This window comes from Myxocyprinus asiaticus, chromosome 5, assembly GCF_019703515.2.
Source record: "Myxocyprinus asiaticus isolate MX2 ecotype Aquarium Trade chromosome 5, UBuf_Myxa_2, whole genome shotgun sequence".
Classification (NCBI taxonomy): Eukaryota; Metazoa; Chordata; class Actinopteri; order Cypriniformes; family Catostomidae; genus Myxocyprinus; species Myxocyprinus asiaticus.
This window is the reverse complement of record NC_059348.1, coordinates 17,341,770-17,369,361: the sequence shown is the minus strand read 5'-3', so window position 1 is coordinate 17,369,361 and position 27,592 is coordinate 17,341,770. Positions and strand designations below refer to the sequence as shown.

General features: G+C 37.5%; 1 protein-coding gene across 1 annotated transcript; it reads right to left on the bottom strand.

Moving 5' to 3' along the window:
- Window positions 1–228: 228 nt before the first annotated feature.
- On the bottom strand, window positions 229–27,034 carry LOC127440378 (receptor-interacting serine/threonine-protein kinase 2-like). The gene is made up of 11 exons (XM_051696907.1): window positions 26,417–27,034; window positions 25,567–25,720; window positions 25,270–25,425; window positions 21,278–21,435; window positions 17,596–17,645; window positions 16,598–16,759; window positions 10,340–10,425; window positions 9,975–10,064; window positions 9,781–9,874; window positions 9,457–9,678; window positions 229–5,214 (listed from the first exon to the last, which is right to left on the bottom strand). The coding sequence occupies exons 1-11, from the start codon at window positions 26,605–26,607 to the stop codon at window positions 4,832–4,834; spliced, it is 1,746 nt and encodes a 581-aa protein (XP_051552867.1). The 5' UTR covers window positions 26,608–27,034; the 3' UTR covers window positions 229–4,831.
- Between the last annotated feature and the right edge of the window lie 558 nt (window positions 27,035–27,592).

The window sequence follows — 27,592 nt, the reverse complement described above, 5'->3', positions numbered from 1 at the left end:
ACTTGTTCTAGAGCAAAATTTACCAAATACATGAAAAAGTAAAAGACCCGTGTACAGTTCAATGAGGAAATAGTTTTCAAGGTACAGTAATAACATTTCACAAGCACGCTATTGTAAAAAGTGGTCACCTTAATCTGGATTAGTAACAGCCATTGTGTAAATGCAGTTCAGGCTGTACTTTTTGTGCACCAGACAACACAAAACAAGAGAACACACATACACTTTCAGGAAATTCTATACATTTTAATAACACTTTCAAGTTTACCATTTGTGGAAGTTCCTCATCACACAGTACCAGTGAACTGCTACTTATCCATTGCTACATAAGCTATACATTATTGTCATTTTATATTTAATACTTGATGACAAGACATTTGTGTTCAATCTAACAGCTCAAAAGTCAAGAACGAACATTGATATCAGTAGTAATGTCATTGCAACTAAATATATATTAAAAATGAGATATGCATGAAAATGTTGTAACAAGCAACATCTGTATCCAGACCTATACAGACCGTTTCGGCAATTTAAAATTTGACTGAGCATTAGCACACAGCTCAGCAATATGTCAATGTATATTCAGCCTCTGAATAATTTAAAGATGCATTTAGCCACATAGCAATAACTGGATTGGCACAGCACTTTGAAACATTATAATGACATGTTCAAATGAAAAGCTATACAGAAAAATACAACTACCCAATATAAACCACTTAAGAAGCATGTAAATGTTAGCCATAACTTCATAAATAAATACAAAACAAGTACTGTTCATATATACTGTTGATATTGTAACTGGTCCCAAACCTTAGACATTAAAAAAAAAAAAAAAAAAAACTGTAAATATAAAGGACATTTCTAGAGATCTGAGTCACTGAAATCAAGATGATACTATTAAACACCAACTGATCAACAAAAGGCAAGACTGGTGTCTTTTGACACTTTGACTCAATTTTTCTACAGAAACTGAATTATTCTGATATATATGAGACCCAAGGAATTACAAAGCCCAAAATTGCACCTTCAAAGTTTTTAAAAAAGGGAACATAAAAGACAAGAACCAATTTCAGGACATTCCATGTACTAAACTGTGAAATCAAACGAGGAACATTTTTAAAATACTGTCACCTCTAGATACTGGTAGAAATTCTGCAATAAAAAGGCCTCTAAACTAACTCCGTTCACCCAGAGGGGAAATCAACAGTGTAGAAGCATGCAAAAATCAATATCACAGGCATTTCAAAGCCTTTTCAATAAGTTCAACACTGACAAAAAAGACAGAAGGGGCAAAACATTTATCAAAGACTTCATTCATAAAGCATATGATTGGCTTAATTGTGTTTTGAGTTGAAACAACACAATGAAGATCAAAGCATATTCACAAATTTAATTCATCATCCAGAATTTATATTTGAGTTCTGCTTGAAGATCAGAAGAGCCTGTATTTATAGTGCTAACTCAATGTATTGCTTTGGTCTCATTTCTAAATAATTTCAAACTTAAATAATACTTAACACAAGACTCATCAGAAACATTCATTTTGTATTCAAATCTTCAAACTCCATGGAGAATAACTGCTGGTCTGAAGTCTGAACATGTAACTCTGTTGTATAAATGGTGGCAAAGGAGTCATGAGTTCCTTGATAAAAGCGTCTAGAAGCCTTTTTCAAAATGTACCAAGCTGTGGTGATGCAAACCTCTGTATATTTTATACGGTTGCTTAATGATATGTCGATTATACTTTAAGGAAAAGTGCTGTAAACTGCAATCAATGTTTGATGCTACATATGGAGCCAGTGTCACAGGTGTCTGTATTAAACACAACACAAATCAGGTTGGGTGAATCTCACGAAACCTGTCAAGAACATATCCAGGTCATATTTCACTTCTTAATGAAATATATATATATATATATTTGACAAAAAGGCTATTTTAGGAACATTAAAATTTTATGCATTGTGACATTTTCAAGACAATTTAGCATTCAGTATTTCTTTTACTGCCTTTGAACGTTCAATAAAGTTTAAGCTTAATTGACAGCATTTGTGAATTAATAATTTAATAATTTGTGGATGTTAATAACCACAAAAAAAATAAGAGGCTCTTCCCTTTTTTATTAGAAAAAAAAATCTAATAATAATAATAATAATAATATATATAGATAGATAATAATATATATAGATAGATAATATATAAACATTAAAATAATTAAAAAGATTATAAAAAAAATTATTTATTTTTTAATATTATGGTTACAGTGAGGCACGTACAATGGAAGCGAATGGAGCCAGTCCATAAATGTTATATTACACATTGTTTCAAAAGTATAGCCACAAGATGAATACATCATCCGTGTTAACATGAAACCAAAAATAACTATCGGAAACTATCAGAATTAATTCTTTTTCCGATAGCAGATAGTTAAAAACACAACTATCGACCTTTATTAATTGTTAAATCTGATATATCGGTCAAAATCACAATTAAATCATGTAGATAAGAGATTTTATCACACTAAAATAATATTAACATATATAAATGTTTACGTCTTGTGGCTATACTCTTGAAACAGTGTATTTTAAGGTTTATTGACTGGCCCCATTCACTTCCATTGTAAGTGCCTCACTGTAACCACAATTTTTTCTCTCTTTTTATTTTTTTTTTTTTTATAAACGAAATTAGTATTTGTGGTTATCAACATTCTGCCACAAGTGCTGCCAACTTGTATTGAACCCATAAAATATTCCTTTAATTCATGCTGATTTATATATATATATATATATATATATAAAAATCACTGTATTATAGTATGAAAGTCTAACTGTAATGAAAATAGTTCAATGCAAAAAAAAATAAATCAAAAAATCCTTAAAATGTACAAAAGCTTCATTTTCTTTCTGCATAAATAAAATGTATAGTTTTCTTTGGATTTGGACATGTTTTCATGGGATTCACCAATCTTTTGTCACTATACTTATGACTATTTTACCAAGTATAATAAGCTAGGCAGGTGAGGCAAACTGCTCACCTTGTTTAATGAGTTAATGTTTGTCATTTGCCACCTAAGCATCTTTTGATAATGGCAAAAATGTAACTGAGATGGAAGGGTTTGTGGTTTTACTAATACAAAGTTCAAAGTTGACTATGCACCATTATAGAGTCCACTGCACCGCCCCATTCTAATCGGGCTGATATGGCTTCAGACCTTATTCACGCTAGCGCCATCTTTGATTTTTAATGGGAATGACAACGAGGCTGTGAGGGATGGACTGTCTCTTCAATGGGCTGTCCTGCAGTTTAAAGTGTTTTTGGATCGTTCTGCGGACAAAACTTTGAAATATCTGTCCAAGGACATTCAGTATGCAAAGAACTCCAGACAACATGAGTTGTGGAAAATCAGATGTGATCAAGGAGCTTTATACAGCTTTATACCGTTCGTGCCACTGAAGAGATGGTAAATCCATCCCCTCCCAACCTCGTTGTCATTCATAAAGATGGGCTACCGCGCATAAGATCTATTGTGTGTGCTGTCTAGTACTGCTTATGATCAGGATGCTACAGTACAAAAATGTGAAAAAGCAAGGAAAGACTGACATATCATTTTGTCTCAATGCCAACCTATTCTGACGATAAACTGGTAGAGATTATTTCCATAAAAATAAAAAAGTGGTCAAGTCTCCAATTTACTGCCCATTCCGAAGTTCATTAGTATTTTAGAACGAAAAGGAGCTGTAGTCATAAAAGCCAAAAAGAGAACTCTGAGAATATCTGTGCACTGTCAAACAAAATGGACTGTAACCCACAAACAGAATCAAACACAAAGTAAAACGACTGTCAAAATGACCAGACCTCATTTAGAGTCTCACTGTGAGAAAAACAAGCACTGGTTTACATGAAGGAAGACAGAAACTTCTTCAAGTCTGCACATGCAATCATACAGTTATGTTGATGTTCCTTTCAAGGGTGGAAAGAGGACACTGCCTCGCTGGAGTCGATTGTTACCTCATATGGTTGAACATTTTTATAAAATGTGCTGGCATGAAAGATGCTAATGATGAGGCAGGATTGATTACTTATAGGGATAGTTCACCCTAAAATTGTCATTATTTACTCACCATGTTATTCCAAACCTGTATGACTTTCTTTCTTCAGTGGAACATAAATCGAGAAATGTACATTTTATGATGCAAAGCAGCATGGACTACTTTTATTATACTTTTTTGGTCCTTTTTAAAGCTTTAAAGTGAGTCACTATATCCACTGCCATTGTATGGAAAAGACGCACCAGGATATTTAAAAAATTTCTCCTTTTGTTTTCCACATAAGAAAGTAAGTCAAAGACACGAGTTAATAACAGGATTAAATAATTATTTTTGAGTAAACTACCCTTTTAAGTGCTTCACTGCTTTCAAAGTAGCAGCAACCAGATTCTTTTGACAGGTGGAATCAAGTTTAAATATGACAATGTGGTACAGCCACAATAATCAAGATTTTAGGCATTCAACTTAAGCCAGTGACGCCACCTAAAAATCAGCAGCAGAAGTCAACATGAGCTGTACTAAACTATGTCCATTTAAGTCTTTCTTGCCGTGGCAAAGCGGTCAATGGATGTAGTATACAATTGTTCAAAAGTTCATACCATACAAAGTGTGTCACGAGTACCAACACCAACCACCAAGACTTGTCCTGGCCCACAAAGTATAGTCTAAGCAGCACGAATAAAGTAAGAGCAAGTGAACAGGAACCGTTCTTCAGTGGAATCGTAAACTGAAAGGAGGACTCACATTTCTCCAGTTCAAAAGCAGGGAATAGGAGTTGGGTTGGGAGAAGGTCAGAAGATGTTTCGAGTGTTGTTGAAGGAGTTGGAGAGGAAGGGGGCACTGGGGGCGGTATAGGGAGGTGGAGGGCTGCTGTTACGGAGGTCAGGGTAGGGCTGCAGCCCCATTTGTTTGTTGTCCTGGAGTTTACGCACCACCACACGGCAGAACTCCTCGCTATGCCGCTCGCAGGTGTCCAGAAGCTTCCGCACTTTGGCGGTACGTGTGGGTTGGTTCACAACCAGTTCGTAGTCCTCACGCATGAGCAGCTCGCGGGCCAACAGAGCATCTAAACTCTGGTTGAGACATGCCTCTGTCATCTGCCGCACAACTTCCTCACGTCGGGATGCGATCCAGCGTGCCACAGGACCTTGAGAGTCCAATGCTGTGGGTAAATCTGTAGATATAAACAGTAGGTGGACATTAAGAAAAGACCCCAAACTAGGAATGTCAAAAGTACTGGTACTGGAAAAACTGCCTGAATACGGTATGTGTGTGGCAAGATTATAAAACCTACTATGATGCTGATTTAACATGAGATCATTAGCTTTTAATGCACTTCTTATGGTCATAAGTGATTATAAAAAGCACAAAAGAATGCGATTTAATTGCATTAAAGGAATAGTTCAACCAAAAATGAAACTTCTCTCATCATTTACTCACACTCATGCCATTCCAGATGTCATTGACTTACTTCTGTTGAGCACAAATGGAAGATTTTTAGAAGAATATTTCAGCTCTGTAGGTCCATACAATTCAAGTATATGGTGACCACAACTTTGAACAAAAAGCACATAAAGGCAGCATACAAGTAATTCATAAGACTCCACTGGTTAAATCAATTTCTTCAGAAGCAATGTGAGGTGTGGTGAGAAACAGGCAGATAATTAAGTCCTTTTTTACTATAAATCTACAATTTCACTTCTTTTGTTTTTGCTGATTTGCATTCTTCGCACATATCATCACCTACTGGGCGGGGAGGAAAATAGGTAAAGTAAAATAGGATTTAAATATTCATGTATTTCTCACCCAAACCCATCATATCGCTTCACAAGACATAGATTTATTTAAGTTGTATGGATTATTTTATGTTGCCTTTGTGCTTTTTGGAGCTTCAAAGTTTTGGTCACCATTCACTTGCATTGAATGGACCAACAGAGCTGAGATTTTCTTCTAACAATCTTTGTTTTCAGTGGCAAGAGGGGAATAAATGAGAGAATTTTCAATCCCTTTAATACATGGTCTGTGCGTGCTTCAGAGTGAAGGGGTAACACTTATGTGTGCACTCGCTGTTCTCATGATACGTTGTTTTCAGCACTTTTAGAGCGGTTCATGTGCACTGTGAAAGCAAAATGCTGCAGGTTAACACATTTTTGCAATTCTAAACAGGTTGCAAATATAATTTGTCCTAGTGCTCATTTTATGAAAAACTGTAAAATTGCATTATTTTAAATTGCATTAAACATTTTAAATCTACTGTAATACATAGAGCAAATACATAACATTCGAGATATATATCGAACAGGCTCAAAAATACAGAGATATCATTTTTTAGCCATATCGCTCAGCCCTATGTTCATAGTACAATTGTAGTTATATAACCTTTATAACCTTACTAGAGTCTATATATAAGCCAAACCTTAACTATAAATTCTGACTACTTCACATTTAATATATTGCTTTTTTGACTCAAATCAGGCAATAAATAAATAAAAATTAAATAAATAATAAGAATAATTCATTAAAATAATAATACTATTATATATACACACTGTATATATATGACTCCGTGTTGGGATCTGGGCTCTGTGGGGGCCATACAATCTGTTGTAGGACTCCCTGTTCTTCTATTCTATTTGCAAAAAGGAATGTTTGGAAATCTAAAATGTATATTTCCTATTGACCCACTAAAGCAGAAGATATAAAATAACCATCTTAAGACAAATGTTTATGTGAAACATCTAACGTGCATAAGACTTTTGCACAGCACTGTGTATGTAAATGTATATAAACAGTGCATTCATAAAGTATTCAGACCCCTAACCCTAACCTATTTTCTCACATTTTGTTTTGTTGCAGCCTTATGCTAAAATGCTTTATAAAAAATAAAATTAAAAAATAAATAAAATAAAAAGAAAATTAAAAATCACATCAATCTACACTCCATACCTCATAATGACAAATAAAAAACAGATTTTTGATAACTTTGCAAATTTATTTAAAAGAAATATCACATTGACATAAGTATTCAGACCCTTAACTCAGCACTTAGTTGAAGCACCTTTGGCAGCGATTACAGCCTCAAGTCTTTTTGGGTATGATGCGACAAGCTTTGCACACCTGGATTTGGGGATTCTCTGCCATTCTTCTCTGCAGATCCTCTCAAGCTCTGTCAGGTTGGATGGGGACCGTCGGTGTACAGCCATTTTCAGGTCTCTCCAGAGATGTTCGATTGGATTCAAGTCCGGGCTCTGGCTGGGCCGCTCAAGGACATTTACAAAGTTTTCCCTAAGCCACTCTTGCATTGTCTTGGCTGTGTGCTTAGGGTCATTGTCCTGTTGGAAGGTGAACATTCGGCCCAATCTGAGGTCCTGAACACTCTGGACCAGGTTTTCATTAAGGATATCTCTGTATTTTGCTGCATTCAGCTTTCCTTCAACCCTGACCAGTCCCCTAGTCCCTGCTGCTGAAAAACACCCCCACAGCATGATGCAACCACCACCATGCTTCACCGTTGGGATGGTATTGTGCAGGTGATGAGCGGTGCCTGGTTTCCTCCAGACATGACGCTTGGAATTGAGGCCAAACAGTTCAATCTTAGTTTCATCAGACCAGAGAATCTCGTTTCTCACAGTCTGAGAGTCCTTTAGGTGCTTTTTTGCAAATTCCAAGCAGGCTTTCATGTGTCTTTCACTGAGGAGAGGCTTCTGTCTGACCACTCTGCCATAAAGTCCAGATTAGTGGAGTGTTGCAGTGATGGTTGTCCTTCTGCAAGTTTCTCCTATCTCCACACATGATCTCTGGAGCTCAACCAGAGTGACCAACGGGTTCTTGGTCTCCTCTCATACCAAGGCCCTTCTCCCCCGATTTTCTCAGTTAGGCCAGGTGGCCAGCTCTAGGAAGAGTCCTGGTTGTTCCAAACTTCTTCCATTTAAGAATTATGGAGGCCACTGTACTCTTGGGAACCTTCAATGCAGCCAAAATGTTTTTGTAGCCTTCCCCAGATCTGTGCCTCGACACAATCCTGTCTCTGAACTCTGTAGGCAGTTCATTTGACCTCATGGCTTGGTTTTTGCTCTGATACGCATTTTCAACTGTGAGTCCTTATACAGACAGGTGTGTGCCTTTCCAAATCATGCCAAAACAATTGAATCTGCCACAGGTGGACTCCAATCAAAGTGCAGAATCATCTCAAAGATGATCCAGAGAAATGGGATGCATCTGAGCAAAATTTCAAGTGTCATAGCAAAAGGTCTGAATACTTAAGTCAGTGTGATATTTCAGTTTTTTATTTTTAATAAATTTGCAAAGTTATAAAAAAATCTGGTTTTTGCTTTGTCATTATGGTGTATGGAGTGTAGATTGATGTGATTTTTTTCCTTTTTGTTTTCAGCATTTTAGCATAAGGATAACATAACAAACGTAACACATTTGCAACATAAAATATGAAGAAAAAAAACGAAGGGGTCTGAATACTCTCTGAATGCACTGTACAGTATATATATATATATATATATATATATATTTATATTAGGGATGTTCAGAAAGACTTATTTCACTGATGTCTAAATGAAAATTTGTCTAAAAAGTAAGAAACCTATAGAAAACAGTCAAAAAACATTGTGTTTATGCGACCCATTTACAGTCAAATGCTTAATCTAATCCAACAGCCATGTCTGACTCTAAATTCTGCTCAAAGGGGCATGATTGCGGTACATGAAATATTGAGCATGACACAGATATAGTATATACACACACATTTTAAACATTTATTTATATTCACTCAACATAGAAATACAAAAAGGACATAAATAGTTCAGATGCACGTTTGCGAGAAACTTGCAGGTTACATGTCAAATAATAACGCCTCCTCCACACACTGCGACTACCAATAATGGCTGATACAGAACAGTATCTGGCCAGCTGTTTGGCCTTCCTTTTGGACATACCTGTAAACCCATCTCTACAAGCCTGTGTATATGACCTAGACTCCCAAAAATAAAGATTAAGAGTTGAGACTTATACCCAATGTTGTTAATACACTGAACAAGCGGTTGATTTTTAAACAGTTTAGTGAAAAAGTCCTCCTCTAGACTACGGTCAAACGCACACCCCACTTCCAGCAAACATTCTCTGTTGCATCTTGTTTACAATGATGACATCTGGGGTGTTTTCGGTTATGTGAAATAATAATATAAAACAAAAAGGTGTGTTTAATGGGATTTCAGTTTTGGCAGTAGTATTGAAATCGGTACCAAGGATTGTCAAATTTCATATAATTTCATACAATATTAGTATTAACTAATAAAATTTAGGTATTTTGACAAACTAAATGTATTTAAATTGTTATTTTTCATTTGACATGCAGATGTTTCAGATGTTCAGATGTTCAGGGTATAACTGAAGAATGTGTGGATACCTTGTGGGTGTGGCTGCAGAGTGAGTGGTTGTATGGCAAGAGCCAGGTCGCTCTCATTCGGCGACTGTGGTTTAATGGGTATGTTGAAGTCAGACACTAGCTGGGCCATCGGGTACTCGGGGCTCGGGTTGTTCCGGGAGCAGTGGTCCACCAGAGGCTTTGGAGGATCCAGTGGAACTGACATTAATGATGACTGTGGGCCACACTGAGCAGCTGACAGACCTGATGAACATGTACAACAGTAGCGGTAAACTAACCAAAGTTAAAAATAATTAAAATGCAAATAAGATTAGATTGAATGTGTTAAGAAGTGATGATTCCTGCCTTGAGAGGGATTCGATATGGTAAGGAAGCCCGGATGGGACATTTCTGCTTCCTGGGAAGAGCAGGAGCCCGATCCAGATGTGGAACTATTGTCCTGTCATGTAACAAGAACAACAACATATAAACCCTCAATCACCAGACAAAAAAGTTTGGATAAAGACTGGATAAAGATTGGATAAAGAATTGAAACTGACTGGCCAGGGGACATTGTGTTCCTTCACAATCTTTTCCTCCATTCTTTTTCCAGTTGTATGAGTTGAGCAGCTGTTTGCTGGCCTCATATACTTGGGTAATGGAAGGCAAAAGAAATTGCAATATTATAGAGTAGTCTGTGACCTCACAACCACAGATTAAACTAAAGCCAAGACTGATTACAACATATAACAGGCAGAACTACATTCTGATAATGCTCTGTAAGTTCAAGTGTTTGACAAAAAAAAAAAAAGAGGCGTGATAAAGAACCCTGTGTGCCCCATACTCTAAAATTAAAAAAATAAAACAACTGTCTTGGCTCTAAAACACATCTATACATGGTTAGTTTAACCCCTTCAAAACTTACTTTTGTCCGTTTGACTGTCAGCACTGCTTCTAAGACATCAATCTCATCAAACCTTCTCAACATGGGCTCCAGCTCGATAAGGCAATCTTAAAGGTACAGACAAGGTAGCTTTTGAGACACTTCCTGCATTGTATAAGTGGATAAAGATATTATTTATGTGCATCAGATAAGTCTTTGAACTAGGGCTGTCGATTTAAACGCATAAACATCTGGTTGCTATATATATATATATATATATATATATATATATATATATATATATATATATATATATATATATATATATATATATTTAAATGCAGCTTGGCATTAGGAAAATTAGTCAGTTTGTGAATGATTTATTAAAAGAACGGGTTAATAAGAGTCATTTTCAACTACACTGGATGTGCTGTCTGTTTTGAATTACTAAAAAGAATCGGTTCATAAGAGTCACTCGTTTGTGAATCGGAATACACACGCTGGGTGCTGTGTTCCACCCGCGAGGACAAACTCATTTGAAAGACGTACTTGCCTTTTTTTTTTCCACCAACATTCAATTCAGACTGCAAACGGACATTCACAACTCGGGAAAATATGTTTTTTTTTGCCGTGGGGCTGTAGATTCTGCAGTTGGGGAGCACCACTGCTGGAAACAGTGCAAGACCATTTTGTTTTGCATGAAGCCGAGAAGTAAATGCAGTTTCTGTTTATTTGTTGTACAATAGATAAAATAATGGAAAAATGCAATGCCTATTCTTCCTTTTTCTCTATCATCCTCCCATTCAGGAGGGGAAAATGAGCCTTTCTTGTCCTGCACATATGAGGAATTTGTGCAGGAGACAGATATTTGTGCAGATAATCATTGGTAAGCAGAAAACAAACTGATTTGATGACGTTCGGGATTGAGAACGCCGACACACTTCTGATTATAAAACCAAACACAATCTGGATATATGCATGTATGCAGGTTTAATGACACTTCACGCTTTCACTTTTAACGAGCATGACTGACAATGAACAGATAAGACACGCCTGTTCAACACTTGAAGAATGGAGAATAAAAAGCAAACGTTTGTGTATTTCCTTTAAAGGTTTGATTTTCATCATCGATTTATCTTTTGTTGAAAAAAAGTTGTGTATATGAGCTGACATCACTTCTGTAACAGCTGTGAAGTTTGTTTTTTTTAAGTCCGTAGTTTTGACTGCACCTGCTAGCTAAGCAATTTGCATAAATGGCCTACATTTTGACTGAATAAGATGCAATAAAATGTGCTCACCTAAAAGTTGCTGGTTCATGTTTTAAATAGCAGTGTAACTGAACTAATCCCAGACAAGCTTAAACATGCACGCTTTGGTCCGGAACTGGACCATGACAGATCGCTTCTGATAAACACTGATGCTGTTGCATGTGCTGCGGAGTGTTGTTAATTATTTTTTATTTTTTTTATTTTGCGCAGAGTGCTCAGATGCTTAGACTGTGATGCAATTTTATCAAAATCCGTCGGAGGGTGAGATAAATTGCCGGTCCACATCAAATCAACCAATGTATTACATTAAATAAAGAAATTACATCGTACTGAGAGACTCTGAGAAGTGGTGGTACGCAAGAAATACTGCAGATACTCTGTTGACTAAATAGAGAAGTGCAGGTACTGCGTACCGGTGAGTACCCACTAGGGCTGTTCGATTCCAGAAATTTGAGAATCAACTTCCGATTCCTCATCGATTCCAAGAGTCGATTCTAGATTAATTTTTTTATTCTGAAAAAAAAAAAAAAAAAAGGGGAGGTAAAGTTAAATCTCATAATATAGAGCTCACTACAAAAACGTTCTTTACACTATTTATAATAGCATGAACAACATTTACTATTAATAAGTCCATTCTAAATAAAATCAGGGCCTATATACACATGCCAAAGCATGATGCTTCAATCCCATGAGATAAATTTGAGGAAAGTTTGAGTAGATGCAGCTGTATTTCGCAGTATTACCGCAAATAATCTTAAAAGCCCCATTTAACCTACATTGAAATTGTCTGTTACCACTCAAGAGTTCATGTTTAGAAAGAGGTTTAAATTAGAATGTACAGTAATTGTCCACTACCTTTTGTACATTGAATAAAATGTCCAAACAATACACATCAGTTTTAACAATCCAGGTTGATGTGGTTTATTTCATACAATATAAAAAAAAAAATAAAATGTATACCATGTATTTAAAATTTGTGTCTTTCATAAAATCATTTTATTGTAAAATTGTGTAAAATGCAGGCTAATAAAATTATACTTTATAAAGTTGAGAATGTTGAGAATGAGTAGAGAAGTGTTAGATTCTCACTTTTATAAGTGCAGCACATTGACCATTTCAACTTTAACATACCGATTTATTGATGTGAACTGGGAAGCTAACTGAACTCTGCCATCTCCTTGTTGCAGACTTGTTGCAACATCAGGAAAGTTGTTGCTGTATGCCAATTTACTGTCACTAATTTGGCATGCTACTTTTCCAAAGTAAAATACCAGCAGACTATACTGGAAAACAGGTGTATTGATGGGCTTGTGATTGCTTCATACAGATGAACTAACGGAGTGGATTTATAGATGCTGACGGACTACAAAAGACTCTAGATGCAGTAATTTTGTAAGACTTTTTTAAATTGTAATTTATTAGTGCTGTTAGGTTTCTGAAAAGAGTAGTTGTTCAGTGGTCAAGGAAATAATTAGGGCTGGTTATTGCCAGCCACCTCATGATGCAATACGTATTGCGATATACATGCCACGATTTGATATAATCGCGATACATCATGATATTATGGTTTGATTTTGCTTTTAATTTCAATTAATTTGGGTATAGTTCAGTTATAATGTCCATTTTGCTTGCATACAGTATGAAAGAATTTCTCTTTCAGCTAATGTTATTCATTATAGAGGGAACCTTCTAACTTGTTAAATTACAGACATCAATTTTACAAATTTTATTTTATCATTAGTTTTTCATCATTTTGGTGATATTTTAGCTTTACAAATGTAGTGCATGTACTGTATTACATCAATAAATATGGTTTATTATATTGCATATATACAGTGCTGTGAAAAAGTATCCTGATTTCTTCTATTTGTGTATTTTTCCATACTAAATTGTTTTAGATCTTCAAATGTGTATATATAACATAAAACAAAGGCAACCCGAGTAAACACAAAATACAGTTTTCAAATATATGTTTTCTATTGAAGCAAAAAAGTTATCCAGCAACCTATATCACCCATGTGAAAAACTAACTGCCCCCTTAAATGTAATAGCTGATTGTGCCACCTTAAGCAGCAACAACTGCAATCAAAGGCTTCCGATAACTGGAGATCAGTCTTTCACAACACTGTGGTGGAATTTTGGCCCACTCTTCTTTGCAGACCTGCTTTAGTTCAGCCACATTGGAGGGTTTGAGCATGAACTGCCCGTTTAATGTCCTGCCATAGCACCTCCGTTGGGTTCAAGCCAGGACTTTGACTAGGCCACTCCAAAACTTTAATTTTGCTTCTTTTGAGCCATTCAGAGGTGGACTTACTCCTATGCTTTGGATCATTGTTTTGCTGCATAATCCAGTTGCGCTTCAGCTTCAACTCACGGAATGATGATTGGAAGTTCTGCTTAAGGATTTTCTGGTAGAGAGCAGAATTCATGTTTCCCTCAATTATTGCAAGTCGCCCTGGCCCTGAAGCCGCAAAGCATCCCCACACCATCACACTACCACCACCATGCTTGACCGTAGGTATGATGTTCTTTTTGTGGAATTCTGTGTTTGATTTACTCCAGATGTAACGGGACCCCTGTCTTCCAAACAGTTCCACTTCTCTCATCAGTCCACAGAACATTCTCCCAAAAGGTCTGAGGATCATCAAGTGTTTTGGTAAAATTCAGACGAGCCTTAATGTTCTTCTGGGTTAGCAGTGGTTTTCGCCTCACCACTCTTCCATGGATGGCATTTTTGGCCAGCGTCTTTCTGATAGTGGAGTCATGAACAGTGACCTTTATTGATGCAAGAGAGGCCTGCAGTTCCTTGGATGTTGTCCTTGGCTTTTTTGTGACTTCCTGGATGAGTCGTCGCTGTGCTCTTGGAGGAATTTTGGAAGGTCGGCCACTTCTGGGAAGGTTCACTACTGTGCCAAGTTTTCTCCATTTGGAGATAATGGCTCTCACTGTGGTTCTCTGGAGTCCCAGAGCCTTTGAAATAGCTTTGTAATCCTTCCCAGACTGATGTATTTCAAATCACCTTTTTCCTCATCATTTCTGAAATTTCTTTTGACCTTGGCATAGTGTGCTACTGGGTGAGACCTTTTAGCCAACTTCTTGCTATTGAAAAAGTTCTATTTAGGTGTTGATTTGATTGAACAGGACTTGCAGTAATCAGGCCTGTGTGTGTCTAGTCCAGCTGAACCCCATTATGAATGTAGTTTTGTAGATTTGTGGATTTTGTAACTAAGGTGGCAAATAATTTTCAAACAGGCCCAGTTGGTATTGGATAACTTTTTGCTTCAATAAATAACATTTTCACTTAAAAATTGTAGTTTGTGTTTACTTAGATTGCTTTAGTTTTATGTTAGTTTTTGTTTGAATTTGTGAAACAATTTAGTATGCGATATACACAAAACGAAAAGAAATCAGGATGGGGCAAATACTTCTTCACAGAACTGTACAGTATAGTGTTACATATTAGTTGTTTACATGCCTAATTTGTACTATTTACAAGTATTTACTTCGATATGTAGAACAAGTGCTAAAATGGTACTTTCTCTTTAAGACAAAGCTGCAGGGAATCTGACAATAGTGTTTGTTTGGTCAAATGGCTTCTTTACAGCATCCATGCCATGTGCGATTAGAATTAAATGTTTCTTTTTGTTAAATAACTGACTGTAGAGAACAGAAAGGATATTAAGATAGACATTATTAAACAAATGGTTTGCTTGTATCTAGTCTGTGGATTCACATTACATAGAAAGAGTCAAAACTTTTACTCTCAGCACGCAGTGAAAAGATCTCTATGCTGAACTTCTATGCCACTACACCACTCAAATGGTGCATGATGCACTGAAAATATCACGATACATGGATAAGTATCAATACAATATTGTGAGAAAAAATATTGCGATATATCAACATTTGATTGTATCGAATAAACACAGTCAGAAAATATCAACCAGTTTCTCCAAAATTTTAAGTCGATCCTCGATTCCCAATGCCTTGAAATCGAGGAGTCGATTCTTTTTGGAATCTATTTCCTGCCCTAGTACCTGCCCAATTCAAGCACTGGTACAGAGAACAAACCACACTCGGGCTTTCTTGAGACTTTATATTCATGCTGTTTAGCCAGAGGTGAATTGGCCCCCCACAGTGAGCCTGGTTTCTCCCATGGTTTTTTCTCCATTAACCAACATCTTATGGAGTTTTGTGTTCCTTGCCACAGTCGCCTTCGGCTTGCTCACTGGGGTTCTAAATACAATTATTTACTTATTTATTTTTATACACAATTTACAATCATATTTCAATCAAAATACACAATGATGACTCAAAAGACTTTCATTTTCTGTAAAGCTGCTTTGAAACGATGCATGTTTTGAAAAGCGCTATACTAATAAAAATGGCTTGACTAGCGATAGCAGATGATGAGGATGCGTTCCTGCATTCAAACACAGCTGGACGGAGCACAATTACGAATTCAGAGATCTTGAGATGTGTTGTTCTAATTTTCAAACTACATTTAACTTGACACAGCGACCTAAAAACGTTGTATTCGTGAGTAACACATTTAGGGTCTTCATGATCGATCAATGCTGTCACTTCCAGCTCAGGTACTCATTGTGCCCTAGTCCTATTACACCATATCTAGAAAAATGGTTACCAGTATTGTATTTGGATAAAGTGACGCATGTTGTTGACCTTTTTGCCATCTCTTTCTGCGCACACAGCCATTTCCACATTATCCTGATCAGTCCACATCTAAACATTGTGACAATTTGCAATGGAGAAATCTTTTGAGTAAGCAAAAAAAGTGATGTCAAAATTCATTTGACTAATTTCTAATGCTAGACAAATCATGAGCAGACAAAAATGCCAGTAAAGTCATATAATAATGACACAATTCTGGTTAGATGTTTCTCCAATTAAAAAAAAAACCCCACAACCACAGGTCACTCTCTGGATTGGGACATCATGAATAACATGATGATTCACAGAGATTGGGTAAAGCAGAGGAAAGGTCAAAGGCGATGTGCAAGCCAACACTCACTAAGGAAAGAGGGACGTTCATCTGGGTTGGTGGTCCAGCCACAGGTCATGAGGTTAATGAGGGTCTCTCTGCTGGGAATGTTTGCCGACAGACTATCTAGGCCGGTGTCAGGCCGAGATCCTCGCAGAACACTGAACATGATCTGCATGGGGTTGGTGGCCTCTGCCCACAGAGAAAAATAATGTCAAATGTCACAGGATGAAAGAATGTTGCCTGAATTGATCACTACAACAGTTTATGAAATTGAGAAGGAAGTAACCTAGAGAAATATGTGTCAATTTTCTTTGCATCAAAAACATGACTCTGCAAAACTGGCCACAGCTTAGTGCAGAGTATGCCAATTGTTACGCTTTTGTTTTATAGTTCTCTAGGATTTAAGTAGCTGCATATTACTTAGCAAATCTGCAATACTGATACTACATATGTAGGAGATAATGCAATGTCAGTCAATCATTGTCACAAAATAAACCCAGACTGGGTGATCAAGACCAGACACAAAGTAGACTTACAGTATCAAATAAAATCCACTATTGAAAATCATTTCAATTTGTATTTTTCTAATGTCATACTGTTTTTCTCATTACAAATTATAAAAATTATTACCACCTTACCAAATAATTACCAAATTACTATCCCTAATACAACTATTCAGTTTATTTCCATATTAAAATTAGTCTTTAAATTTGTAAGATTTTTCATGTAGACTTTTTGTACAGCGCTGTAAATGGATATGAAAATACTGATTTGAGTTGAGATTATTTTATAATGTGAGAAGAAAAAAATAGCAGATGATATGAGATACATAAAATTAGCATAGCTATGAAGGAAATCACTTGCCTGTGTCAACGGTCAATTATACAGTATAGTGGTCACTATACAAAAATCTTTCACATTTTTATAAAGTGTGTGTTTAATAAAACGTAATACCATGTGGATCTCTACATGGTATCTCTATCAATCATGGAGCTCAACAGCTATGATTGCCCAATGTTCCCTACCTTCATATGGTATCCGCCTTGAAAGCACCTCCCACATGATGATGGCATAACTGAAAGAGGAAGCAGAGAACAGATGAGTGAGTGGTTTCCCTGCTGCCATGCAGTCTCTACATCCACACTGGGCAATCCCCTTCAGAGATAAAGCACTCTCCTATTAGTCCAATGATTTCAACATGCCCTCTGACTAAGGTCAGAAAACTTTGGCTAAAAGGTAAGATGAAGACAAGACCATTTGGCCAGTCCTGTTCAGTGCTGGGAAATAGTTAAGAGTGCCTACACACTAGAGAAAGCTCAGGAGAGTTTGACCCATGGGAATGCGAAAGCAAAAATCCGGTGGCAATCCAGACTGATCTAACAGTGAAATTGGAAAGAGTAGTTAGACTTTTCTTTAGCTAATCGGTCTGTGATTACTCAAATGCGAAACACTGCACCCAGTGGGCAAAGTGGTAAGCGTTGTTCGACCTATGGTCTTGTGTGAGCTTCATTTTCCAGAGTGTAATGTCCACAGAGGGGCGCCAAAATAGAGATGTGAAGTTGTTTTCAGCTGTCCAGGCAGTAATATAGTGAAGAGGAATGCATATTGTATAAACTGTACCCCCAACCCAAACCTCACACCAAACAATCAGAGTAAAAATTTAATATTAGAGAGAAAAGTGCAACCTCCGAATCATGCTCATCACCGATTATGCGTATGTAATTACTTCCAGGTTTCAATGCAGTATCTGAATCCGGGTCTCCCACACTGCTAGCATGGCGTGCTTCCAGTCAGTCCACAGGGGAAGGTAAACGCACTAGAGCAGATTTAAACATGTCTGATAGGAGATAGAGATCATCAGAGAGTCGGCATATGTGGCCATACCTAGGGTACCAGAACTCTCGCTAACAACATGCTGACCTCCCGTGTGATCATGTTGGCTGATCAAGGGTAGAGATGGCTATCTAAAATATATCTTTTTGACAACGTACCAGTAAGCATTGCAACACTTCATCTTTTGAGCCTGACAAGAGAAAAATAATAAGGACTGGTAATGAATACACCGCATGTATGAGTTTGTCCGCCACGTTTTTTGATTTCACAGCGCAACTAGTTGCGCCTCTATGAGATTCCCATTGGTCAATGCATTCCTTCCCTCTCCGTCTCGCCGACGCATCATCCCCTTTGAAATCAATGCATACGCAGCGTTCTCTGATGCAGCGTAAAGCCTAGTGTGTAGGCGCCCTATGTAAAAGTAGTGCCACATAAAGTGCCACACATTTTCCAGTAGCATGATGGTTGCTCAGCTAATTTCAAAATAGAGTTGCTTTTCCAGTTACAAACTACTTTTTCAGACACGTAGACGCTACAATGCTATTTTTGTAATATTGTATTACACACGTAGCTTTAAAAACGAGCAAACTGAGATAAGAAACACGTTCGTCTAAAATGTTTACGCTCTCGGTCAGGTTTGAAGCACTGGGAAATCATTTTATCATTTCTATTTAGTGAATCAGTTCATTCGGACGGTTAGTTTACATTAATTATTTTAAAAAAATTGGTCTGCCTTCACAGCATTTTACATCTTTTTTGTAGCTAAAAACTAAATAATTTTGTAATATTTATTACAATAACTTTACAAAGTCACATAACATTTTCATCACTATGTTTTCAATTTAAGTTACATTAAAGAGGCCCTATTATGCTTTTTGGGATTTTACCTTTCCTTTCGTGTGTAATATAGCTCTTTGTGCATGTAAAAGGTCTGCAAAGTTACAAAGCACAAAGTCCACACAAAAGGGAGTTATTCTCCCCACAGACAACACTGCTCAAGAACTACACAAAACAGCTGGTTTGTAGTCCAACCATTTCTTCTGTAAAGTATCTACGTCACTATGCAATACATTTGCATAATGCCTGCCTAAGGGCTACTTTGGCCCGCCCTCAAACAGAGGTAGTTATAGCCGACGCCAGGATGAGTTGGGTCAGTGTTGTTGCCATGTCGAGAAGATGCCGTTTTCTTCACTGCGAAAGCAAAACCTCTTTGTTTGGACTTCAAAAAGGCAGACAAATTGAAGTATCAGTGGTTAAAATGTATTTTTACCATTATTCCTCAGCAGTATAACCACAACCAATGCCAGATTTTCAAGTCAGTTACCCCTGAAAGATGGTGCAGTTCCCACTTTGTTGGGACAATCTGGTGCTTCAGGATCACAACCTGTAAGTATGTTTGATTATTTGTGGATTTATCCGCTATGGTGTACACCCAGTGCACAGATGTAGGCCTCTGCTAACCTGCTAGCTAATGTTATTGTGTTGAAATAGATTTGCTAATCAGCGGTGGGCCCACTTTTACCTACAATTGTGTAGAATTATGCAGATTGTTTGTCATTCTTACTATCATGAATTCATGAAAGCTTTATTAGGTTCACAGTAATCAATGTACTTGTAAGAAAGCTACTAAATTAAAACTTAACCACTGTGAAACGTCCTGCTCAAGTCATGCTTGCGAAGGTGGTTTGGGTCAATCAGCTTGTTCTTCCAAACTTTCATTATTTCATTCATTATCGGACTTGGGCTAGAGCTGGTACGGCAGAACCGACGCCACTGTTACCATAGTTACAATAGTTTTTACAGTTTGAGAGCTGAAACTCGGTTACGGTCAGGGGCGTTACATTTTCGATATGCTCTACACGGCTGACCAATTACAACAGACTAAGTCAGCTGACCAATCAGAGCAGACTGGGCTTTTCGGAAAGGGGGGCTTTAAAGAGACAGGAGCTAAATCAGAGTGTTTCAGTCAGATTATGAAGAGCGGGGAGAAGAAATGTACAGTATGAGAAAAATAATGTGTGTTTTTGAACATTAAAGCATGTAAACCTATTCTAGTAGACCCCCAAAATAAAATTATTAACCTGTAATTTAGCATAATAAGGGCTCTTTAAATGATTATTGTACTGAATTAAATTAGTAGTAAATTACTGCTTCAGTGTATCTTACTACTTTTTCTTAATAGCTTGTAGTGTAGCTAACTACTTTTTAGCTACAAGTATACCAACATGGTAGTAGTAATTTTATTTTACTGCTTTCAATTATGAGAAGTTTGTAACTTGACAGGCTACAGTTAACAAGTAGCTTCCCCAATATTGGTCTTGCTCAGGCTGACATTTTTAACATGAGCTATTAAGTCACTTCCATTTTTACACCAGAGCAGTAGCTGAATAAAATAAAGGCCACTTTATTTTTTTTCTGATACAGTTTTGGTGAACTATGAGTAACTCTTTAGAAATTCATTTGTTGTGTTCCGTTTCCCAGCCTCTCTCTGTGTTCTGGGAATTCATTCGAATATGACCAAAATCCAAACAGGGATGTGTGACTACACACAATATGAATGCAACCATCACCCATATTTTCAATGTCCTGCACTTCTAGCCTCACCACTTCAATTTTTTGGGTAAAACATGTCCCTCATCTGACAGGAACTGTGCTGAATCAACCACAGACTGGGGTAATGGTGCAATTAGAGGGACAGTTGAAGCTGAAGGGAACTGCTGAAGGGGATGCCACAAAAATATAGGAACTGAGAGAGCAGGACAAAAGGTACATTTAAAAAGGTGTAGGACTAGTTTGAAATTTATCAGGCTGAAGTTTATGCGGACAAATCGGTGCTTGCATGAATCTACATGAAGACCTGTAAAAGATACTGACCTGTACATGTCATATTTGACATCAGCTCGACGGTTCTTGGAGGGCTCATACTCCTCCGGTGGCATATAGATGACGGTGCCTCCCATTTCGGCAGGTTTTGAGCTAGACCCTTTAGTGATAGAGAGCTGACGCCATTTAGACAAGCCAAAATCAGCTATCTATCCACAAACACAGACATACAAGATGTATAGCACTTTAGATCAAACAGTCAAAAAGGGAAAGCATCTATCTATCTACTTTAATGACGTTGATAGATTACAGCTCATTTTAGAAGCAGGCTTGCTAATATTTAAAGACCCCATGAAATCAAAGCGGGAGTTTGTGACTTTTAGTCCATTCCTATTAGCTTTGAGGGCATCATAATATTAGTGAACTTCAAAAAGTTGACAAAACTCCTAACAGATTTAAAATGAACAGTGTTTCTCTTTCAGGAAAAAAAATATTGATGACTCATCTTGTACTACACACATTTTTGTCCAATAAAATGCTCACTTGAATGACAAAATCCCCTCCGCCAAATTGTAAACTCCACCTGTCTCCGATTAGCAATAGCAAGCAGCAAACTAGATAGGTAAAGTTTGTCGAGACAAACTTTGATGTTGGATTGACAAAGCCTTGTCTTAAAGCTTAACCTAGTTTAACTGATCATTATACAGACATTACAGTAACAGACCGCATTGCGCCTTGTTGCACAGACAGTAGTAAATGGATTCCCCATTCTATTTTGCCCTGCACACACTGGCAGCAGTAGTGCCAGCAAGACAAATAAACAGTTTAGAATGTTTGTTTTGATGTGCCCAGTGTAGACAGCCTCAAGGCATTGCAACAGAGAGATAGATAGACAATCATAAACCAGAATAAAGGAATATTCCGGGTTCAGTACAAGTTAAGCTCAGTCGACAGCATTTGTGTCATAATATTGATTACCACAAAAATTAATTTTAACTCGTTTCTTATAAAACAAAAATCTGGGTTACAGTGAGGCACGTACAACGTAAGGGAATGGGGGCCAATTTGTTATGTTAAAATACTGTTTTAAAAGTATAGCCACAAGACAAAGGATATGCATGTAAACATGATTTTAGTGTGATAAAATCACTTACAAACCTTTTCTGTGTAAAGTTATGGGCAATTTTATAGTTGTGCTCAAATGTTTGCACACCCTTGGAGAATTGGTAATATATGTACCATTTTTAAAGAAAACATGAGCAGGCAAAACATATTTCTTTTATTTCTTATGGGATTCATATTCAACTGTAGGTTATAATAGAATGGCACAATCATAAAACAAAACATGGCAACAAAGAAAAAAATGAAATGACCCCTGTTCAAAAGTCTGCATACCCTTAGTTCTTAATACTGTGTATTGCCCCCTTTAGCATCAATGACAGCGTGCAGTCTTTTGTAATAGTTGTCTATGAGGCCCCAAATTCTTGCAGGTGGTATAGCTGCCCATTCATCTTGGCAATACACCTCCAGGTCATGCAAAGTCTTTAGTCGTCTTACATGAACCGCACGTTTAAGATCTCCCCAGAGTGGCTCGATGATATTAAGGTCAGGAGACTGTGATGGCCACTCCAGAACCTTCACCTTTTTCTGCTGTAACCACTGGAGGGTCAACTTGGCCTTGTGCTTAGGGTCATTGTCGTGCTAGAAAGTCCAAGAGCGTCCCATGCGCAGCTTTCGTGCAGAAGAATGCAAACTGTCTGCCAGTATTTTCTGATAACATGCTGCAATCATCTTGCCATCAATTTTCACAAGATTCCCTGTGCCTTTAGAGTTCACACACCCCCAAAACATCAGTGAGCCACCACCATGCTTCACAGTGGGGATGGTATTCTTTTCACTATAGGCCTTGTTGACCCCTCTCCAAACATAGCGTTTATGGTTGTGAACATAAAGCTCTATTTTGGTCTTGTCACTCCAAATTACAGTGTGCCAGAAGCTGTGAGGCGTTTCAAGGTGTTGTCGGGCATATTGTAACCGGTGGGTTACCTGTGGGTCTTTCTTTGTATCCCGAACAATTCTTCTGGCAGTTGTGGCTGAAATCTTTCTTGGTCTGCCTGACCTTGGCTTGGTATCAAGAGATCCCCGAATTTTCCTCTTCTTAATAAGTGATTGAACAGTACTGACTGGCATTTTCAAGGCTTTGGATATATTTTTATATCCTTTTCCATCTTTATAAAGTTCCATTACCTTGTTACGCAGTCTTTTGACAGTCCTTTTCTGCTCCCCATGGCTCAGTATCTAGCCTGCTCAATGCATCCACGTGAGAGCTAACAAACTCATTGACTATTTATACACAGACACTAATTGCAGTTTAAAAAGCCACAGGTGTGGGAAATTAACCTTTAATTGCCATTTAAACCTGTGTGTGTCTGTAACAAGGCCAAACATTCAAGGGTATGTAAACTTTTGATCAGGGCCATTTGGGTGATTTCTCTTGTCATTATGATTTAAAAAGGAGCCAAACAACTATGTGATAATAAATGGCTTCATATGATCACTATCCTTAAATAAAAGACAGGTTTTTTGCATGATCAGTCATATTTTCAAAATCAATGCCAAAATTTCACAATTTCTGCCAGGGTATGCAAACTTTTGAGCACAACTGTACAACTTCGTTGCCATGACGGTGTAATGTCAACAAACCCTAAAATGACTAAAAATGACTATTTAAACAACATTATAGCTCAAATAATACACAAGTTTTAAAAGAATAATTAAAGTGCTTTTATAAAATTATAAGCCGCACATGTGTTTAAACCCTCCAAAAATTGGCCACATTCAATTTCATTGTCCCAACTCACTTCCTTTGTAAGTGCCTCACTGTAACCTCGATTTTTGCTTCTTTTAAAAGAAGAGGAACAAGTCAAAATACATTTTTGTGGTAATCCCGCTTCCTTTGGTGATTGTTGTGCTGCACTGATAGGCTGAACACGGGGGCAGGTGAATGCTCCGACATCGCAAAATGCAACTGTTGTATATGGAGATCAGAGATGGTGAAATGGGGGCTTTTTCGCCCGAGTCATTGATGCTCTATGACAGTTTGGGCATACCAAGATGGCCGCTCGAACACTTCCGGTGGCTTCACCACCTGCTGGCAGTTTACTGCTGTGTCAGCGAACCAGTTCTATAAATATGTATCAGTGGATTTTTCCCATTTTTGACCATCTGCTATGTGAAAACCTTAAGTCCAATCCGTTAGAAAAGACATAGCGCACTATTACAGACAGTGTGAAGGACTGTGCCAAGTTTGGTGAATGTAGCTTGAAAGCTCTAGCAAAAATTAGTGTTCTCGGTTTAGAAAAATTAGCAAAGTTTGTTGAATCACAGTATTTTGGCTTTGTCAAGACAGCGTAAGTCTTTGGTTGTGTTAACCAATTTATTCAATTTGAAAGTGTTTTCATTGTGTTTGTCCCTGGTAGAAGCTGTCAAGTGTGGTTTTGCCAGGCTGTGACAATGAAAATGTATTGGCTATTAAAAAAAATTAAGATGCGAGCCCTTCAATACCTTTGGTCCCAATAAAAAAAAATATGTGAACATAGGGGTGAAATTTGTGCTCTTCAAGCCATTTCAAAAAAAAAATTTTTTTTTTTTTTTTGTAAAGAGTATGAAGGAGGTGTCAGGTAGAGGTAAGACTTTCAAGCTTGTAAAAGAAATGTGAAAATTTCTAACCATGTTTCACAAGGATAGCTGTGAACTGAGAACATTTAGAGGAGGGAAAGCATACAAGACACTGATAACATACACACAAGCATGTACTGTACGACTGCAAACTCTCAATGTTTCACATACCAACAAGGGTTTGCAAGCAAAAGTCAATACATCCATAGCAAATCACCCTGACATTCAAAACCCTCAGTTAGCAACTCTTTCATCTGCAAGCTATCAGCAAATAGCATGAATCAGGCAAAAGGCAGTTAAATTGGGGCGCCTGCAAACTTCTCAATTCAAGCAACCATCACATCTGCTTGACCAAGTGCACAGACCTTGACATGGTACTCTCCATCGAGCAATATGTTCTGAGTTTTGAGATCATGGTGTAGAAGAGGTGGGGTCATATTATGGAGGAAGTTGACCCCAAGAGCAATCTCATAAAGAATACGAAGTCTTAACGGCCAGGCCACCACTGGGTACATATCTTTCTGTAACACAAGTAAGAACATACAAGAATCAAATTTGAAGAAACTTTATGCCAGCCACAAGAGAGAAAGTGAAACAGCATTGCTCAATTTAAAGTAACGGTCATTTATACAAAAAACACAATGTTGACTGTACAGTTCTACCTCATGTAGCAGCTCATCTAGCGATCCATTGGTCATGTACTCTGTCACAATGCAGAAGAATTCAGGCTCGTTGCACACCCCAAAGATCTGGATGATGTGGTTGAATCTAGCTTTGTGAAGCACCTCAGCTTCTTTCAGTAAACAATTTCTTTCCCTGCAAAGGGGTTAATAATTAGAAAAGAGCTGGGGAATTTCTCTACAAGGCAAAATAAAGGGACTATCGGGGTTCCCAGACCTTTTAACCAATGAATTTCCATTACTTCTCCAGTCGTTTTGTGAAAACTTTTCAAAAGGAATATTCTAGGTTATACAATATACAAGTTAAGCTCAATCGACAGAATTTGTGGCATAACATTGATTACAACAAAAATTATTTCTTAAAAAAAAAAAAAATGACTTGACTTCTCCAGGCCTGGAAATCACATTTTTCCTGTCTCTGGACAAGGAAATCACAGCTATAACTCATCACTCAACAGCCCCAAAACAATAATAATTGCCTGTCAGTCTGGTCTATATAACTGCCAATGAACCAATAAACTATTCAAACATCTTTAACATTCAGTTCCCCACTGTCAATAAAAAATGCTGTATGACCACATACTTGGGTCAAGGGATGCAAAACGTCAGAGGTTTGTGCCTGATTTCTATATTACCATTTCCAAGTATAAAGTTAATCCCAAAAGCATGCTATACAAGCATTGATGTCCATACATATCAGATAGGAGGGATCACAGCTAACAGACAAACGCCCTGCTCTGATCAATAACATACAGAATTTGACAATGTTTTAAGCACTGTTTATCTGAACTAACAAGAAAGCAATGCACAGATCACTCTACACTGTACCCACCTCTCCCCAACCGGTGAATCCAGTTTCAAGCACTTGATCGCGACTGTGGTGCGCCAGTCACTGTGCTGCGCCCTGAACACGGTTCCAAACCCTCCATTGCTAATGTAGTGCAAGTCTGTTAGTTTCCGATACGGGATCACCGGTAAGGTGCTGGTGAGACTGCAGATGTTGACGCAGCCGGTGTGCTCCATGCTTCGGGTTCTTATGAGACGAAACGGGCTCGTTCAGCTTCAGTGTCAGACACGAAACGGGAATTGAAAGCTCACGCGGCACAGTCAGTGAGAAAAGCACGCGCATTTAACTACATGTTGTGAACGCGGTCCGGTTTAGGCATTAAAGGATCCATAGACAAGAGTTTGAGATGCATTTAAATGACTACAAATTAAGAAAGTTAAATTACCCTTATTAAAAGTGCTACTAATTAACAGATAGAAATGAATCGTGCCATATAGCTCGCACGTGGAGGCACGCCCCCAGGCAGAACAACGCTATTATAGAAATTCGTTAAATAAACTTCGGGTTAACCATCAAATCAAATCAGTGCGAAACGAGGTTTCTCGACAACGACACGTAACTGTAGTTGAGGTCAAATGTGTCATAGGTGTATGAGTTAGTGGGTCGGACAACATCCGCACACGCAACGTTTGTATGTTTTTTGATTAAGTTTCGTCAAGTCCCGCCCTGCGGTTGCTGCGGATGTGTGAATGACTTCTCAACTGTTCAATCACAGACGTTTGGTAAATCTCTAGTAGCCAATCCTGTCACAGGAGGCGGGGATTCTCGCAATAAAGGTGGGGCAAAATCAAACGTCGATCACACGACTGTGATTTCATCTTCCGGTTGCCAGAGGTTTCAACATGCCACTTAAATAGTCCAACTTTTTTATTTATTATTATTATTTTTTTTAATATATAATTTGTAGCTGTTTTGTTATATGGCAGTTATATTGTTACATAGCATTTAGGCATAATAATGCAGAAAAAGTTTTTTTTGTTTCTTTTACCGTTTTTTTTTTTTTTTTTTAGCATTAAGGTTAATAAAAGTTCAACTATTTTTAACTTTAACACTATTATAAATGCGAAGCTCATGGCACGAGACGCGACGCAGCAGCAAGGCGTCCGTCTGACGCATGTGTACATTTAAAAAACATAAAAAAACAACCAAAAAAAACCAAAC